Here is a 20,918-nt window from a genome sequence, read left to right on the forward strand (position 1 = left end):
ATACAATTGAAGAATATAAACCTCTTTACAGAGCAGTCTAGGTCACATTGGCGGAATTTTATATATACACTCAGGAGTGGTATTCTAAATCTTCTCTACCCGCTAGAAAGTTGCTTATTTGGGAATTTAATTTTTTAATGCGACGACTCTTTACTTCATCAAATTACCATTCTGATGACTGTTTAGACGTTTGTCAAATGTAAAAGACTGTTAAAAAAAACAATGGGAAAAAACGAGTACGGTTTGATCAATTCAACCTAATTAAGTGTATTGGGTAATAGGTCGCAATAATGGTCCAAATGAAAATTTTCATATAAAGTTTTACGTGTGTTTGGCGTTTAATCATCAGTGTGGCCTTAAATGGAGCTTAGGTGAATGCGAAAAATAAAAATCCTCAAATTAACCACCCCCCAGGGGACAGAGAAGATTTAGAAAACCACCACTGGTTCTGTGTCATAGTAACGAACCATTTCTCTCTCGTACACACCCTCTCATACAAACACACACACATCCTGATACACGCACACACATCCTCTCATTCATCCACAAACATGCATACACACACACATGAATACAAAAGTCCCACACATACAATTTTTTCAATTCTTTTCTTATGTATTATGTAACAGTAGATTTTTTCAATTGACTCTTGTATTGTAAATAATATATTTCTACTTATTTTTTTATATAATAGCTGTAAATATACGGAATAAATTAAATAAAAATTAACCACTGACGTGTCGTTTTGCAACATTACTCCCGACGTACGAATGATATTCATTAATGATTTTTGAGACTTCTAGGACATTCGTAAAATGTTATTGCTGTCTAAATTGGTTGCAACAGAGACGGATAACATTTTTGAAAAGGTACCTAATATGGAAATCTAGACATTCTCATGACTAGCGATGATTCATTCGAATGAAAATAGCCGAATGCATTCAATTACTAAATTCAATTGGATGATAGTCTGAATGCAGTAATTCAATCGAATAAATTGGTAATTGGACTAAATGAATGAATTAGTAACTGTGCAAAACAAAGAATTATTTACTGTGCCAAATGAATGAATTAGTAATTTCCAAACGATAGTCCTTAAAATGTATCATGATCAGAATGACAGTTGTCAGTAAAAGTGACGACATAACTTTGTAGTAACGTCAAAGGAATTATTTATATTGACACACGAAAAATCATTTGTATCTAGCGTGTAAATTTATTTTTTGAATACAATGCTTGAAACATAAATCAACATTAATATATAAAATCAGCTTTAAAACTAAAATAAACCTAATTATTAACGACGTTCTTACGAGGTTACATCATTTTGCAAAAACGTTAGAGATGGGACAAATTGATCAAATAAAAAAATAATTCATTTGATATTCTTGAAAAAATTATAAATGTCTTATTTTTTTGTGAAAAATTGTGTTAAACACACTATAATAGGCTTGTTTTTGCGTTTTTATATCAATTTTCGGAAACAGAGTTTCATGATTGCATGAAATAACTGATAAAATCGATTTGATCAGTGATCAGTAATTTCCCTAATGTATGGGAGCGAAGTATGGAATTGGAAAAATAATGATGAAAGTTGGTTAAATGCTGTCGAAATGCGATCCCTCAGGCAAATATGAAATAAAAAGATGTATGATTGGTGCACAAATGAAAATCCGTAAACTGTGTAAGGCTAAGACATACATTCGTTGGTGCGAAGTAGACTCGAGAGTGGCTCGATGATTTGGGGACCGTGTGAGTTGAAGTACTCTCTTATGGTGGAGAGGGTTCAGAAGAAATGTCTTCGGTTTCTCTACACGAGGGAGTGCGGCTATTATCCATGGCACTATCCATCCCACTAAGTTCCTCCAGGGTATGCTTGGTTACAGCAGTTTGTAGACTAGAAAGAATGTGTATTTAACAACGCATTTCTTTCGATTGTTGCGCGGTATTATTGACAACCCTGAAATTATGCGGAGCATTAGATTTTATGTTCCTGATAATTACCTTAGACAGCGTCAGCATAGACTGTTTCACATTCCAATATACAGGACCAACCTGCCAATGGTTATGCCTGTTGGAAGGGCTATCTCTATGTTGAACAATATCACTTTGGACATCGACATTTTTCACGTCTCTGAGGGAGTTTTTCGTTACAAGATTCTCTTACTTTTTTAACATATTATTCTTTGGATATTATGTATACTAATGTGTTTTTTTTATAAATTACCAAATTATTTTAATTATTTCTTTATGTATGAATGAAGATATTCCATTTTGTAATGTACATATATATGAATAAATAAATGAATTGAATTGAATTGAATTGAATTATTGACAGAATCAAGAGAAATGTAATGTAGAGCGAATGGACAGCAAAAGAATAGCTAAAAGAATCTACAAAACGAATCTTAATGGATGCAGAAAAGGACGAAGACCGAGCTTGTCGAGATGGCTTTGCATGGCACTATCAAGTCCATCAAATACTTGAACATAAACATGCCAAGCGTAGGAATAATTGGCGTGCGTGCATGAAAATATGCATGAATGCAGAGAAAGCGAGGCTTGTATGCAAATACAGAGTTATATGGCGTTTTACCCTTTCTGCCTACCCTCACGGAAAAATGGCGTGATGGTTTATATTGTTGGTTTGTTTGACGAAATAAATCTTATAACCTGGTCAAGTACTAATAATTAACCTATGGCCATAATTTCTATGTTTGTTTGTCGATTGTCTATCAAGTTGAATTTTATCTGTGGTCCATCTGTCAATCGCGAGCAGTACGCGTCCCTATCACCCAGGTAATATTATTGGACGAGTAAAGAAAAAATTCACTAACAAACCACCGAAAAAAGTGAGTAACAAATATATATTTGGTTTGTAGCAAGCACCAAACCAGGCCCGGAGTTCCAATTCCAGCGGCTTTTGGCGCCGGACTTGAGGAAATACATATTTAGTTATTGCGGTCTCACCGGGAATCGAACCGGAATTCCCGCGGGGTCAAGTTTGATGCGTGAGCACTCTAGTAAATATTTTATTGTCTTTAAATTTACAAGAGTTTTAACCATAAAAATAAAAATAAACGTTTGGAAATCAAATCAACATACAGCTGGAATTTGATGAGTATTATTTTAATGATTGTCTATATCAGAAATATAGATACGAGAAATGCGCATTTTTATTTTTTATAATAAAAAAGTTGAGTAAATTAGAAAAAATAATAATAAACGATTACTATACATTAAAAATATCACTAAAAATGAAAAAATATCGTTGAATACTTGAAAAAAATATATTTTTGAGTGTTCCAAACATGATCTAAAAAGCGAATAGCAATTAAAAATGAAAAGGGAAAAATAGCAATAAATACATTATCATATTGCATCGTTTGTCAATATAAATCACTCCTTGGACGTGACTACAAAGCTATGTCGTCACTTTTGCTGACAACTGTCAGTCTATTTGAGGTATATTGTAAGGAACTATAGTTACTATGCATGGCCGATGGCAGCCGCCTTAACCATAGACAGCTATCAGCTACATATTCTTCTTATTATTTAGGAACAAAGCTATCAAGTTGTATTAATTGATGTCGCAGTGGTGATTGACATACTAATACGTCAATCAATATAATTATTCTTTCAGTCGGAGGCCGTGCCTCTTTTCGCATAAAGATCTTTACAACAAATTGACGTCCTCGGACCTTTCCAGCTCGCCTCGCCAGGTAGTTTTAGTTAGGAGACCCCGAGACGTAAGTTGTTCCGTGACGTAGATCTGTTTCTACGAGACCGACCTGTTTGTCCTCCGGCTTCCTATTTGAGTTAAGTTTTTCGCGTCCGTCAGCAACTCTTCTTCTCATGCTTTTTCATGGCTCGATTATAATTTTTCGTAGGTTAAACTTCGAGGAATGAGGAATACTATGTCTGTGAATTAGAACTAGAGCCCTAGAGAGTGTTTTCGGCTCGTTGGCTACTCTCAGGTAAAAATCCTTAAGAAGGAAATCGAGGGGAGGCAAGTCGGCGAGGCCGCCTACCGTGCTTGTGACCCTGGTTTCTGAAGGGTAAAGTGTTATCAAATAATCCACAGACGATTTCGGAGCTCAAAACGGAAATTCGTCTAGTAATTGATAAAATTTATCTACAATTATATCAAAATTTGATCGAAAATTTCGTAAAAAGAATTAGCGTTTGCCAACTAAGCCAAGACAAGCATTTGTCGAATTTTGTGTAATACACACGTTACCTCCGTGTCTATATATTACATTAAAGATAAAACCCTCAAAATTCAACTACAGTATGTGTTTTAGTAAAGAAAAAGTTCTAGTAGGGTTTGAGACCTTTATAAATAGTAAATTTTTAAGCCACTTAAAATCCTAATTCCAGCATCTTATTGCATTATATGTGTAATTTAATATTTTAGAAGATAACGCAACATTATTTCTTTTTTTTTTTAAATACATGATTTAAACAATTTTCAGAATATAAATCTGCAGAATCAATTGTCAATATTATGGAAATCGCTTTCGAGAATATTAAGGCTGAACCGGAGACGGACGATCTAGGAGATACTCTTCATGCTGGAGAAAAGGCGTCATGGCCTTACAAAACCGAGGAATTGGGTGTTGCTACCGTGAAGACTGAACCGGGGACTAGCGATATAGAAGGAGACATTCTCCATAATTGGGAAAAATCGTCATGGCCTTACAAAAGCGAGGAGCCAGCTGTTGCTACCGTAAAGGTTGAACCGGGGACCAGTACTGACCAGTTACCAGTTATCCTCACAGAGATGGATATTGACAATCCTGACATTAAACAGCAATGTTTGGATACCTCTCATCACAATGAAATTGCCTCAAGTAAGTAATAGTCCCTTCCGCATTATCTGCCCTGAGATTTCACCTGTGAACTATAGAATGATTGCATGATTGTTGACATCAAATGAGGTGACAGCAGACTTCAGAGACATTCGTGCCAACCATGGAAAATATTTACACAAAGAAAGTTTGTGGAAGTCGCAGCCGTCGATTTTCAATATACAACATAAATACCTCAAGTAGATACTAGTTAGAAAGAAAAATATGAGTTTTTAATGAAATGTAAATTATTTTTCACTTTTAATAGAAATCGTACTTTAAAAGTAATTTTCTCCATAAGATTTGCAATGAATCTCTGATTATTCTAGAAATACTAAAAAAAAAATTAGTTTTTATTTTTACTTAGTAAATTAGTTTTTTTTAGAGGTTTTTCGATTTCATTATTCTTGTTTTTGTTTCAGGTTCACAAGCAATCCAGAAACCTTTTAAATCTTTAAAATATCAATATAAATGTCCGAAGAAGAGTAAATTGAAATCACAAAACATATTAACTCATACCCGTGACAAAATATTATCATGCTCAGAGTGCCAGTATAAATGTTCTGAAAAAAGAGCTTTGCGATCACACATGTTTATACATACCGGTGAGAAACCATTCTCATGCTCAGAGTGCCAGTATAAATGTACTGAAATGAGAGCTTTGCGATCACACATGTTTATACATACTGGTGAGAAACCATTCTCATGCTCAGAGTGCCAGTATAAATGCTCTGAAAAGAGAGCTTTGCGATCCCACATGTTTATACATTCCGGTGAGAAACAGTTCTCATGCTCAGAGTGCCAGTATAAATGTTCCCATAAGAAAACTTTGAAATCACACATGTTAACTCACGCCGACGAGAAACCATTCTCATGCTCAGAATGCCAATATAAATGTTTCCAAAAGAGAGCTTTGCAAGCACACATGTTTAAACATACCGGTGAGAAACCATTTGCATGCTCAGAGTGCCAGTATAAATGTTCTCAAAAGAGAGCTATGCAATCACACATGTTTAGTCACACCGGTGAGAAACCATTCTCATGCTCAGAATGCGAGTATAAATGTTCCCAAAAGAGAACTTTGCTATCACACATGTTTATACATGCCGGCGAGAAACAATTTTCGTGCACAGAGTGCCAATTTAAGTGTTCAGGAAAAGGTTATTTGAAATCACACATGTTAACTCATACCGGTGAGGAACCATTTGCATGCTCAGTGTGCCAACTTAAATTTACTTTTAAAAGTATTTTAAAAAGGCACATGTTAACTCATACCGGTGAGGAACCATTTTCATGCTCGGAGTGCCAATTCAGTTTTGCTTGTAAAAGTAATTTAAAAAGGCACATGTTAACTCATACCGGTGAAAAACCGTTATCATGCTCAGAGTGCCAATATAAATGTTCCCAAAAGAGAGATTTGCAATCACACATGTATATGCATACCGGTGAGAAACCATTCTCATGCTCAGAGTGCCAATTTAAATGTTCGTTCCAAAGTAATTTAAAAAGGCACATGTTAACTCATAACAGTAAGAAACCATTCTGATGCTCAGAGTGCCAATAAAAACGTTCAGAAAAAAAGCTCTTTTAAATTACACGTGTGAACTTACGCCGGCGAGAAACCATTCTGATGCTTCTGAGCATGCCAATTTAAATGTTTTCTTAAAAGTAATTTAAAAAAGCCCATGTAAATTTATACCTGTTAGAAACCATTCCCACGCTTAGAGTGCCAATATAAATGTTCCAAAAACAGAGATTTGCGATTGCACATGTGTATGCATACCAGTGAGAAATCATTCTCCTACTCAAAGTGCGAATTTAAATGTTCCTGGAATGGTTCTTTAAAACGCCGCATGTTAACATATCATGCCAGAGAGAAACTATTCTCGTGCTTAGATTGTGGGAACACGTACAAAAAAGAGGATTTAATTCGTCATACATTAAATCGCATTGGTGACAAAAGTTCTTACTGCGAAAATACTAAAAATGAATATCTAACCCAACCTCAAGTGTATCGATGATCCTTTATATTTTATGTTATTTTTACTTTTTTTTCTTTTCCTCGGGATTATTCTTGGAGCTTTGTTTTGTGATAAGGTGAATTAGTTAAAAATTTGTCGTGGTTTGATAGGATAATGTGCTGCGCGGTGGTTGCGCGTGGTCCAGTGATTGTGTTGTGGGTAATTTTGCATGAACCTGATCAAAAATTCTTCTTGTTCTTTTGAAAATTGAAACTGTTATGTCCTTTGAAATATTTTCACTACTTTTTTGTTGATGTGATGAAATGTATGTTTTAGTTTAGTAATAAATACAATTAATTTTGTAATATTATGACATTCATATGTTATAGTGTTTGTACTATTTTAAGAACAAATAAAATTTAAAAACAAAAAAAAACAGTTACTTTGTTATTTTTCAATTTGTTGAAAAATTACAATCAGCCAGTTCTCTTCTTTACAATCTATCTTATATATATATATATATATTGTCAGCCTTGTGGTGTAATGGTCAGCGCGTTAGCCTGCCATGCCAGAGGTTTCGGGTTCGATTCCCGACATGGTTGATATGAAATATTTATTTGAAAGGGTGTTTTCACACTAGAATATTTCATGGTACCTGAAGCGTAAGACTGACCATCTTACCGTCATGTAACAAAAATGATCAAGATACGCTGTAATTGGTGTACCAGTGCAGTGCCCTATGCACCATTATGTGCGAAAGGGAACGATGATGATATATATATTTGCAAATAAATCGCCGTTATCAAACTCCCAAAAACTCGAAAATGGCTTGACAGATTTTCGTGTGGTTTTTTGCAAAATTTTCTAATTTACGTCCTCAAGGTTTTAAAATAATTACCTCTTTAATGTGTTGAGTGGAAAAAAAAAGGTTAGAAGCATATTATATGTTTTTAATCGATTTTCACCATTCTTTGAAGTATGAACTATTAATTTGAAGGCAAGTTAAACATTCATTAAAAAATGAAAACTGGAAATGAGATCCATAATCTTTTTGCGAGTGTAAACTTTTACTTATGGCCGTTTTAATATTTTTGAACTCTTTTGTTTTAAACCTTTCCTGGACAGATTCCCTTGGTGTTAAAGATGCTGGTTCCGACATGGTGGATAAGTATTTGGGTCGATTCAGTACAATAGAAGAAACATCTCCAGGTGTGGTATTCGGAGTTTTTTTTATCCCCTAGTGTTTTTTTTTTTTTGATAAATATTTGCGTCTTTGTGATTTACGCAAATAATTTATTTGAGGGCCATTTTCAACAAATTGTAAATAACTCACTATTAGAAAATGCCAATCTCCAGTAACTGATAGATGTTTTCGTATTTGATTTTTAAAACAAATAAAATGACTTTTGTAAAATTTGCAAAAAAGTTTATTGAACATACAAAAATTAGGTCAGCGTTATGTGAAATATTTATTTCGTTTTAAGATAAAAATGAATTAAACAAGAATGTGTCTGTTAAATTCTAAGGCAATCAGGCATTTCCTGTTTTACTTCCTAAACAAGCAAACCAATTTCAACGGAAGCTACAAAGGATGACACAAAACTAATAACCTAGTCAAGTACTAATAATTAACCTGTAGCCATAATTTATATGTTTGTTTTCTAGATTGTCTATCACGTTACATTTTATCTGTGGTCCTTCTGTCAAGTGCGAGCAGTACGCGTCCTCATGCTCTGGGTTATATTATTGGACGAGTAAACGACGATTTCACAAGCAAAACGCGAGAAAGTAAGTAACAAATGTAAATTTGGCTTGTAGCAAGCACCACAACTGACCAAGAGTTCCAATTTCAGCGGTTGATTATCCCCAGACTTGAGAAATGAAATATTTAGTTGTTGCGATCTCACCGGGAATCGAAGCTGGAACTCCCGTGCGTGGGGCCGTCGCGGCGTCTTAGCTAGAGGTTGATTCTCTTATTCTTCCGCTCTTAGCCCCTTGCCATCTGCGCGTTTGAATTACTAATAACAGTCGGGATAATCGAATAAAAATAATCGAAATATTCGATTATTAAATAGATCGAAACATTTTGTAATGCTTACAATTAGTCGAGTTCACTCGGACTCGACAAAAAATAATCGAGATATCCAGTGAATTCATTCGAAATGGTTTTCCGAAACAATCGAGATATTAATTCGAACTTGACTTTTCGAGACGATCGAAATTTTAATTCGGACTTGTCATTTCGAGACAATTCATTCGGAATGGTTTTTCGAGAGATTACGACAAGAAGTTTACTCGGACCAAGTTAATATTTGGACATATTATGATTCGAAGCCGCTTTTTAGGGAATCATTTGATATGTTCTGTCTGACGACATTTCGAAAGCAAAGGAAATTAATTTCAATGAATTTTCGGATGTGTAAAATATCGTTCGTGTTCAATAAAATTCAAGTTTGTAATATTAAATACTGAAATTGTTGCTATGGGTTCATATTTATAACATAAAGGGACTTACCTGAGCTGATTAAGATGTGGGTAAATATTCACAACTTTCAACATTTATGTGTGTCGTATTATCGGCAGCAAACAGACGTTATTATAGCTTGTTTAAACATCTGGGATCCAAATTGCTCACTAGGAAAACTAAGACTATTATTTACAAAACTCTCCTCAGACCGGTCATTACATATGGTGCAATGCTGGGTTATGACCAAAAGATATGAAAATATGGTATTAGTATTCGAAAGAAAAATATTAAGGAAGATATTTGGTGCTGTCAACCAAAACGGAGTGTGGAGGAGACGGTTTAATCACGAATTAGAGGCACTGTATGGCGAACCCAACATTGCACAATTCATCAAAATAAAAAGATTACAATGGTTGGGCCATGTGCACAGAATGAATGATAACCGCACCTCAAAGAAGATTCTTCATACCACTCCGGAAGGCAGACGAAGCAGAGGCAGACCAAAATTTAGATGGCCTGATAATGTGGCAAGTGACATTAGAGCAATTGGCCTGACGAATTGGAGAAGAGCCGCGGGGTGCAGGGACGAATCTGGAGGCGGCCAGGGCCTACAATGATGATGATTATGTATTATCAGCGCTATGATTTTAATTTTATTTTGAAATTACTCCACGTGTGGCGTATTAAGTTCACGTCTGTCAGTTCTGCCCATTAGTCAGTTTTTTCCTGGAAATATGATAACTATCGCAACGTTTTATCATTAGTTGATTTCGGTGATCTAGTGACGTCATTTAAATAAGTTCATTTTTATTAAAATATTTTTTATAATTTTTTTCACACATTTCCAAGAAATTCAAACGTACCATTTATTGCTCTAATTTTTACTGTGCGTAATAAAACATTTTTTATATCGAATTTTCCGTAGGGCTGAACTTCCACATTATTATCTCGGAGTAATTTGAGGAAGGATGAAAGCCGAGTGAACGCGTTTGAAATGCGATCTCTTAGACGAATGTGTGGAAAAATCAATGTGTGGCAGGGTTACGAATGATGAAATCAGGCGAGATTATTCATAAATAAAAAAAATACTTCATTGATAATTAGGTACCATGTACTTGTTTATGATTGAATTCCAATAAGTACAAAAAAATATTATTATTTCTCCTTTTAGAGGCCTTGTTGTGCTCAAATCAAAATTGCGCAATAATAACTGCTCTAGTGCCATAATCCAGGGAGAAAATACGAGAATATGTTTTGATGAAAAACAGTCAGACCGCGATATACTCAGATATATATAAAACGTAAAGACAAAATATTTTATAATTCAACTCAAACATTTGATTAACTAAAAAATGCATAAAAAAACGTTATTCCAACAAGCCGACATCTTAAGGGCTTCAACCTTGAACCCCAAACCTAATTACAAGAAAATTAACGAATCACCCACTGGCGCATTTTTAGAAACCTCTGAAATGTCTCATTCCAGCATCTTATTATATTATATGTGTAATTTTATTATTTTAACGGATAACGCAACATTATATCATTATTTTGTAATATTTTATTTTATTTTTTAAATGCATGATTTGAATTATTTTCAGAATATTAATCTGCAGAATCAATTTTAAAAATATGGAATTCGCTTCCGTGAATATTAAGGTTGAACCGGGGACTGGCGATCTAGAAGAAGATATTATTCATGCTGTAGAAAAGGCGTCATGGTCGTACAAAACCGAGGAGCTGGGTGTTGCTACCGTGAAGGCTGAACCGGGAACTGGCGATCTAGAAGGAGATATTTTTCATGCCGAGGAAAAGGCGTCATGGTCTTACAAAACCGAGGATTTGAGTGTTGCTACTGTGAAGGCTGAACCCGGTACTAGCGATATAGAAGGAGATATTTTCCACACTTGGGAAAAAACGTCATGGCCTTACAAAAGCGAGGAGCCAGCTGTTGCTGCCGTAAAGGCTGAACCGGGGACCAGCACTGACCAGCCTATAATGACCAGTGATGTCATTACCTACACAGAGATGGATGTCGGCCACCCTGACATTAAACAGCAATGTTTGGATTCCTCTCGTCACATTGAAATCGCCTCAAGTAAGTTATACTCCCTCACGCATTATCTGCCCTGAGATTTCGAATTGCATAATTGTTGACATCAAATAAGGTGGCAGCAGACTTCAGACATCGTGCCGCTCGTCGAAAATATTGACACAATGGAAGTAGTGGAAGTCGCGACCGTGAATTTTGTATAGGCCTGCGGTCAGGAGTTATGACTAACCTATAAGACTGTCACAATATACGTTCGTACTGTCGCATTCGATACTCTTGACTCCACATAAATATGTCGCAAATAAAATTTACGTAAATATTAAGTTTTTCCATTTTTTATTTAATTAGTACAGTAATATTTTTTTTCAAATCATTAATTCTCTTTTTTGACAGATTTAAAAAAATGTATATTGTTAATCTACACGGATTGGTTAGGCCGTTTGCCACTTGAATCCTGTCCCTTTTGCACCTTTATAGTTCCAAAAACTATTTAGTTGATTATTTTTCCACCTGGGGTCAGTGTCCGCTTTGACCTCGATTGAAGTACATGTTTAATCGCTAATCGACTGTCCGTACAAAGACGCATCGCAAAACATAAAACCAATAATAAATTTTAATAAACCGCCGCGAAAAACATATTTAATAATAAACGAAAACGAATTTACAGTGTGGAGTTTTGCCGCTTAAGTTGAGAAACAAGAAAAACTACAAAAATGGTCCGTCCATTCATTCCATTTTCTTGTAATTCATTTGCGCTGTGACATTTACAAAACTTAATATACCTACTGTCGAAAACTGGCTTACGAATCGCCACGGATCAATTAATATTCACATTGACTTACATATTCTAAAAGTGTAGACATTTCTAGCTTCACTAAGTCTTTCCCGTTGAATACTATCACGTTTTGGGCCGGTAGCATGGAGATTTCAAGAGAAGTCGCTTAAGAGATCTTCCATGAGCCTCCACCAACCAACTCGGTCTTTCACAAGTTACTCCATAAAAAATATAGGTCAATTGACTGCACTCGCAGATTTTCCCTGGTGATCTGACGAATATTAAATTAAAGATGTCCAAATGGTATATTAAAAAGTTTATAACAAGGTAAAATGCAAAATATATGAAAAATATATATGTAAATATATAATATAAGGTTCTATTTTTAAATCTTCTTGAATATGCCTCAGTGGTCTGGTCTCCATTCTATGTCAATCGCATAAATCACATTGAATCAGTCCAACATCGCTTGCTTCGAAAAATAACGTGGATGCTTCGACTAGAGAGAGATAATTATTCTTATGCTGAAATAGAGTCAATGTTAAATATTTCTAGTCTACAAAAACGTAGAACTAATATTGACTCCATATATATGTTCGGCATACTAAATGGTATAATCGATGTTCCATCATTACTGGGACAAGTAAAATTCAATATTCCGACTCGTAGATTGAGAAACAATGAAGTACTGTTCATCGATCAGCATAGAACAAACTATGGCCTAAATTCTCCAATGACCCGCCTTTGTCGTATTGTTTACTCAAGACAGGATCTGGACTTTTTTGGTTTAAGTTTACAACGATTTAAACGAGCACTAAATAAATAGTCCAGATCTTGTCTCGATGTCCCTTATGTTTGTCAATGCTTCTTTCTTTTTTCCTTAAATGTTTTAAACTATTCTTTTATTGTAATATTTAAACCTTATAAATTGTATACATGGACAATGTCCGTTAATAAATAAATAAATAAATCTGCGATAAACGATCAGTTTTTATTTTAATGACTTTAAATTTTAAGTTATCTAACCAGGTGAATTTCACAAGAATACAATTTTCTCAGAATTTCAGTCATTTTCTTGAGGACATCCATCGTGAAATCCATTCCAATGGTCATCTTCTTCATGAATTTTTCCTCATTGGTCATTCTGACTTCCGAAGGTTTCTTACGAAGTGGGTAGTTCTTAACTTCCAGCTACCTCTCGTTTTATACTTCAACAAAAGTAAAATATGTTTTTTTGACGGGATAACCCCCAGTGTGATATTTTTTTTTTTTTTTTGTTTATTTTTCCATACTGTTACATATTATGCATGTATTAAATTTCATATTTTATACATTATATTTATTAAACATTAGAAGAGAAAAAGAAAAAAAATACATATTCTAAAAATAAACATAGCCTTAAATTTGGAAAAAATGCCCACAAAGACTTAAACGTCTGAGCGTGGGCCATTCCTTTTTTATTGTTTTTGGTGAATTTTTTGGTATACAAACACAAATATGACAATGCCATTAAAAATCATACAGAAATAACAGGAAAATGACATAAACAATGTAATTAAGACATCAAAGTTTAGAATATGCTGTTGTACGACTCTTTCACAATAGGTGTATATCTGTATTTTCCATGCTGATCCAAGTCCTCAAAGCCGCTTTAAACTTTGGAAGGGATTCTATATTTATAGATATGTAGTGGATTTCTCGTTTGAAAGCTTCAATATTCCATCTTGTTTGCAAGATGCAATTGAAAAATACTTTCCAACGTGAAAGTACGAAGTAGTTTTGTGTCATAATTGAATCAGATTAATGGCTTGTTCAGTTCTACATTGATCAAATCAAAGATGGGGTTTCAACTCGCGATTTGGCTCCCATCCTTCGTCCTCTATTTCGAGGCAAATAGCATTTACTCCTGAATTCGTTAATGACAAAGATTCTTTTATTTTTTTACTGTAACTCCATAAATAGAGGTAATGGACAATAAGAAAACATACAGTTATAAGAAAAATAATTAAAAAAGACTCTAAATAATTGATTTTGCAGAAAAAATACAGTAATCCTCATAAATACCTACTTACTTATTTCTACCAAAAACGTAAAATAAACAATATTTTGAGTTTGTCCAAATTTTTGTAGACAAGGACTGGATTCAACACCCTGGGGAGCTGTTTATATTAACATATTACAACAGAGATGAAGAACATTTAAGAAAAGGTAATATAGAAGTCTAGGCATCTACAGGGCTTATGAGGCTCAAAATATTGTTAGTAAATTACCTGATCCATGAAGAAGTATAGAAATTGAAAAAATAACATTTTCAGGCGTTGCCTAGTATGTAGGTGAAATAATTCAATTAGATGAATCTCACCCGCATAAATAAAGGTTTCAGCTCTTTGACTTCACAAACATCAACAGATGAAAGAATTGAAGGAATATAGATGTTCAAATATAGGCAGAATGGTGAATGTTACACAGTGTGTAAAGTGGCCACTTAAACCAGCCATTGACAGGTCATAAGCCCTGTAGATGCCTAGACTTCGATATTACCTTTTCTTAAATGTTCTTCATCTCTCTTCTAGTTTATGGTGAAATTTTTATTTCTGTTTGGTTGACTTTAGCGATCTTGAATCGGACGTGTTTTTTTGGGAACGCCATTGTGACAAGAGACCCGTTCAAGTGGCGACCTGCTTTATCAACTCAACGTGGGTTACCACTCTTCAAAATAAATCATTGGAATACTTTTTTTTAAAATTGAAAAATTGTTTTCAGGCGTTGCCTAGTATGCGAAATAATTCAGTCAGGTGAATCTCTTCACAACAATAAAGGTTTCAGCTCTTTAACTTCACTAAAATCAACAGATGGAAGAATCGAAGAAATATGGATGTACAAACATAGGCAAAATGGTGAATGTTACACAGTGTGTAATGCCAATGACAGGCCATAAGCCCTGTAAATGCCTTGACTTCCATATTCCCTTATTTAAGGTATTCTCCATCCCTGTTGTGATTTGTTAATACTTCAAAGGGTTTCTAAAATACGTTGATTGTTTTTGGGTCAGTCTTCCTTTAGGAAGCCTGAAATCGTCTCCATTTCTCGAGCAATGGTTGGGGATGAATTGTATTCAATACGCTGTAATATTAGACTTGGAATGAGTCTGGTTAAAAACAAAATGAAAGAAAGTGTTGCAACATAATCATTTTTGCATATCTAGTCAAAGTTTTTTATTTTTTAAATAAAATATTTGCCTTCTTTTGATAAACCTAGATATTACAATTTTGGGAGTTATTCTCTACGAGTTCTTAATTAATTAGTTTATTTATTAAATCCAATATATAATACAAACACATAGTTTACAAAAAATATGTTTATACAGTAAGTACTTTCAATATCATTTTTTATTTTTTTATTTATTAAATCATACAAATTTTTTTTTTTGTACTCCCAGGAGTTACAACAAACTCATTTTGGGACAGAAAAATATTTACACATAGGTATGTTAACAACAATAATATAGCAACAAATAGTAATAAAGTAACAAGTAATAATATGTACATAAAAACTGAAATAAGATAGCAAGCAAATATATGATACAAATCATACATCCGCTTGCCATCCTTTAAACAATCCATAATAAAAATTAAAAATAAAATTGTTATATTTACATATTGCAAGAAAGAAATATTTAAGGGAAAAAATAACTTAAAACTAAATTTCACCCTCCACGTACCTCCTCAAGTAGTAATTTTTTAAATGAATACTCTTGTTATTTATTGACGTTCTATAGGACTCCGGTAGCCTGTTGTACTCGCTACAAGCAAGGTATAGCAGAGATCTTAGACCATACCTTGTCGTGCGTGATCCAGGTACGTGAATATTTTGACGCTGTCGCGTATTATACTGATGGACGTCACGATTAAAGGTATAGCCAATATTAGTCAGAGAGTCTTTATTCACACCTTGAAGCACCCTTTTTGTAATCTCATAATTTACTTTTTATTTATGGATGTAGCCACTCCACTGGCCCACAGGCTTGTTCCGAAGTATCAGTGTATTATTGTTTCCATTTTAATTTTATATATTGATGTACAATTCTATTATAAAACTATTCATTATTTTCATTTCCCTATTTGCTTAAACGTTCTGTGTTAAATCGTGACTTATTAAATCAAATACAAAGATATGAAAATAAAAATGATGACGCATATTAATGTACAATAAAAAATAATACATAAAAAATGTAATCATCATCAGTGGCGCTGCAGCCCGCTGTGGGTCCTGGCCCCCTCCAGAATTTGTCTCCATTCGTCCCTGAACCCCGCGGCTCTTCTCCAGTTCGTCGAGCCAATCGCTCTAAGGTCACTTTCCACATTATCCAGCCATCTTCATTTTGGTCGGCCTCTGCTTCGTCCGCCTTCCGGAGTGGTATAAATAATCTCTTTTGGGATGCGGTAATCATTCATTCTGCGCACATGGCCCAACCATTGTAATCTTCTTATTTTGATGAATTGCGCGATGTTAGGTTCGCCATGCAGTGCCTCAAATTCGTGATTAAACCGTCTCCTCCAGACTCAGTTTTGGTCGACAGCACCAAATATCTTCCTTAATATTTTTCTTTCGAATACTATTACCATATTTTCATCTCTTTTGGTATATATGTACCTAGCATTCGGCACCATATGTAATGACTGGTCTGAGGAGAGTTTTGTAAATAATGGTCTTAGTTTTCCTAGTGAGCAATTTGGATCCCAGATGTTTAAGTAAGCCATAATAACATCTGTTTGCTGCCGATAGTCGTGCTCTAATCTCGGTACTTTAATTGTTATCATTGATCATTTCGGTACCTAAATATTTAAAGGAATTGACATTGTCTATGTGGTGTGACCCAACGTTAATTGCTGGTTGTACATAGTTTATTTGTGACTTTCTTGCAAACATATATTAAATGTATAAAAATGTAATACTTACAAGTAATTTAATAATACTGTTGTTTAGCAAAATTAAGATCATTGTTCGGACGTGCCAGCAAAATTAAAGGAAATACCAAATTTTGCGTTTTACTATTGATTGTTTTTTTTGTTTATTTAATATATTACGTTTATAACAGTTTTTATTATATTTTATGTAAGTTTAGTATTTTGTTATTTTAATGATGTTCCTCTCCAAAAGAGACAATCTTGTGTGCTTGGAGAGGGACTCACACTGAGCTTATTGTGGGTACAAGTATTTTAGGTATTAAAAATTTATAAAATTTACATTTTTCGTAAGTCCCTATAAATAATCAAGTTGGTTTTTTGCAAGGTGTTCTGAATCATTAAGGTTCAATTATAAAAATAATGAAGTTGTAAGTTTACTGGTACTCGATTTGATCCTTGGCATTTATCAGCATCTTTGGGCGATAAACATAAAATAAAAGATAAAAATTTCAAATCAATTTGAAGAAAACATTTACGCGCTTAAGATAAGCATTAAAAGCCCCCCCCCCCCCCCATCCAACTATTGTATATTCAATAATTGATTGTACTAGAGCATAATTAACTATCTTTAGTTGATTCGTCGATAAGTCTCTAATTATCTTATCTAAATAATAATTTACTTCGTCTTCTGCACAAAGAATATATTTGTTCTTTCCGTTTAATAGTTTGATCGATTATTATTCCCAGATATTTTATCTTAGATTTTTGGTCAGAGTAATACATTTAAAGGGGCGGTTGGTAATATTGACCATATTGAGTCAGTCCAACTCCGTTTTCTAAGAAAAGTGGCATGGTTGCTCGGATTACAAAGGGGTAATTATTCCTAATAGAGCAATCTCTTTACCTGTCTTCATTCGAGAAACGTAGAACTGAGATTGGACCTTACATGCATTTTCAAAATACTTAATGCAATAAGTGATGTTCTGACTCTGTAGAAATCAATTTATTTTCATGTTCCCAACCACGTGACCAGAAAAACTTAAAATCTGCGATTTATTAAATCTTCTAAGAGCAACTTTTGTTTTCATGCCTCAATGTCCAAAATGTGAAGATTAGTCAATTCATCACACGACTTGGAATTCTTTGGGATAGATCTTCTGGCTTTCGTAGATCTCTTCGCGACTAAAACAGTGTGGGATAAAGTTGAATTGGCATGATTTAGCTCGAAGTCTTGTATCTTTCGTCTTTATGAATATATTGTATACTATTATTGTATTGTCTTCGTTTGTCTTTGCTACATAGTTTTATGTTCTTTTAGTCAGTTTCTTGTATTCGTGTTTTTTCATGTAATTGTTGTAATTGGCTTAGACGTATATTTAATTAAAAAAATATATAAATATCAGTTCCTAAGATGTTATGAATTAACTTATTAAATCATGAATACTCCCATGTAGATAGTGGTAAGATAATTATTTTTAGCCCAAATACGGGCTTACCTAGTAGACGATTATGGAATAATATTATTACAAAATAAAAAACCCTAAAAAATATGAGTTTTTAATGAAAAATAATAAAAAATATTTTTCACTTTTAATGAGAATAGTACTTTTAAGGTAATTTTCTCCATACGATTTGCAATGAACCTCTGATTATTCTAAAAATAATTAAATTTTTCGTACGCTTTTATTTTTCTTTACTTAATAAGTTTTTTTAGAGGTTTTTCGATTTCGTTTAAAATTAATTTGAAAATATATGTTATTGAGAAATTTTGATAAAAAAATTGTAATATTATCAAAAGTTTATATTAGTTCCTAAGGTGTTATGAACTAACTTAATAAAGCAATTATAAATCAATTATTCTTGTTTTTGTTTCAGGTTCACAAGCAAGCCAGGAACATTTCGAATCTTTAAAGTATGAATATAGATGTCCCAAAAAGAGTACTTTGAAATCGCATAACATATTAACTCATACCGGTAACAAACCATTCTCGTGCTCAGAGTGCCAATATAAATGTTCAGAAAAGAGAGCTTTGCAATCACACATGTTCATACATACCGGTGAAAAACCATTCTCATGCTCCGAGTGCCAGTATAAATGTGCGCATAAAAGTAATCTAAAAAGCCACATGTTAATTCATAGCGGTGAGAAACCATTCTCTTGCTCCGAGTGCCAATATAAATGTTCGCTTAAAAGTAATTTTAAAAATCACATGTTAATTCATACCGGTGAGAAACCATTCTCTTGCTCAGAGTGCCAGTATAAATGTTACCAAAAGAGAACGTTGCAATCACACATGTTTAAACATACCGGTGAGAAACGATTCGCATGCTCAGTGTGCCAATTTAAGTGTTCAGTAAAGAGTTATTTAAAGTCACACATGTTAACTCATACCGGTGAGAAACCATTTGCATGCTCAGAGTGCCAATTAAAATTTTCTTATAAAAGTGTTTTAAAAAGTCACATGTTAACTCATACTGGTGAAAAACCATTCTCTTGCTCAGAGTGCCAATTCAAGTGTTCAGGAAAAAGTTATTTAAAATTACATATGTTAAATCATACCGGTGAGAAACCATTCTCATGCTCAGAGTGCCAATTTAAATGTTCTTTTAAAAATAATTTAAAAAGTCACATGCTAACTCATACCGGTGAGAAACCATTCTCATGCCCAGAGTGCCGATTTAAATGTTCACAGAAAAAAGATTTGAAATCACACATGTTTACTCATACCGGTGAGAAACCATTCTCATGCACAGAGTGCCAATTTAAATGTTCTTATAAAAATAATTTGAAAAGTCACATGTTCACTCATAGCGATGAGAAACCATTATCATGCACAGAGTGCCAATTTAAATGTTCGTATAAAAAAAGTTTAAAAAGGCACATGCTAATTCATACCGGGGAAAAACCATTCTCATGCTCAGAGTGCCAATATAAATGTTCCCAAAAGAGAGATTTGCAATCGCACATGTTGATACATACCGGTGAGAAACCTTTCTCATGCTCTGAGTGTCTATTTAAATGTTCATGGAATAGTTCTTTAAAACGCCACATGTTAACACATCATGCCAGCGATAAACCATTCTAATGCTTAGATGATAAAAACACGTTTTACATTCACAGGATTTAATTCGTCATTCATCAAATCACATTGGTGACAAAGTTCTCACCGTGAAATTACTAAAAATGAGTTTCTAACCAACCCTAAAAACTGTCGAAGATCCTTTTTATTTACGTTATTTTTATATCTTCTTTTTTAAAACTGCCATATTATTCAATTTATGTTTCATTGATATGGGGAAATATTTATATTTGTTATAGATGTAATATTACTGATTTTTTATTAGTACTGTAAACAGTAAACTATTTTATAATTTTTTCGATGTTTTTCTTTTTTTAATATAATGTTATTTTTAGTTCTATTTTTTTTTTTCATTTGGTTGAAATGTAAGTTTTAAGTGTTTATTTTATTTGTTTATTATTTACATACAAGATAACATTTTAAGTATTACCTTTTTAAATTATTTTTTTTTACCGGATTTACCAAGCCATTAATATGGCTTGTCAGTAAAGATCTTTACATAAAAAAACATATGAAACACTAGATAGTTGTACAATAATAATTACTACTAACTTAAATATAAGGAGCGAAAAAAAAAACACATATTTATGTTTCCAAATAATATTTAGAAAAATGCAAAAAAAGCAAAAATTTAGTTTATGATATCGCAATCATAAGATAAAAAATAAATACAAAACCAGAATACCCACATTTAAAACAGTAGTGTATACATAATGAATAGGCACAAAGCCTTTTTTAAAAAACTTTATGTATTTGCATATTTATCATTTATTTATTCATATATATGTACATTACAAAATAAAATATCTTAATTCATACATATAG

The 20,918-nt window shown here is 33.4% G+C and overlaps 1 protein-coding gene and 1 long non-coding RNA gene across 4 annotated transcripts in view; both read left to right on the top strand.

Moving 5' to 3' along the window:
* The window catches only part of LOC148273834 (uncharacterized), a 34,991-nt gene extending 14,576 nt beyond the window's left edge, over positions 1-20,415 (top strand). The window contains exons 1-3 of one of the 3 annotated variants that reach the window (XM_088238109.1): positions 8,331-8,599; positions 10,880-11,376; positions 18,889-20,415. In XM_088238109.1, coding sequence (XP_088094235.1) covers positions 10,911-11,376; positions 18,889-20,099 — 1,677 coding nt within the window. In that variant the 5' untranslated portion in view covers positions 8,331-8,599; positions 10,880-10,910 and the 3' untranslated portion in view covers positions 20,100-20,415. Of the gene's footprint in view, positions 1-8,330; positions 8,600-10,879; positions 13,077-18,888 lie in introns of those variants that run through there. The other 2 variants (XM_088238110.1, XM_088238112.1) reach the window with 2 other exon arrangements.
* Positions 2,766-7,247, top strand: LOC148273837 (uncharacterized). Its single transcript, XR_015824456.1, has 3 exons — positions 2,766-2,852; positions 4,476-4,853; positions 5,273-7,247. It is a non-coding gene; the product is annotated as an uncharacterized LOC148273837 (long non-coding RNA).
* Positions 20,416-20,918: the final 503 nt, after the last annotated feature.

This window comes from Micrasema longulum, unplaced genomic scaffold (assembly GCF_059751315.1).
Source record: "Micrasema longulum isolate JH-2025_06_02 unplaced genomic scaffold, ASM5975131v1 h1tg001828l, whole genome shotgun sequence".
Taxonomy (NCBI): Eukaryota; Metazoa; Arthropoda; class Insecta; order Trichoptera; family Brachycentridae; genus Micrasema; species Micrasema longulum.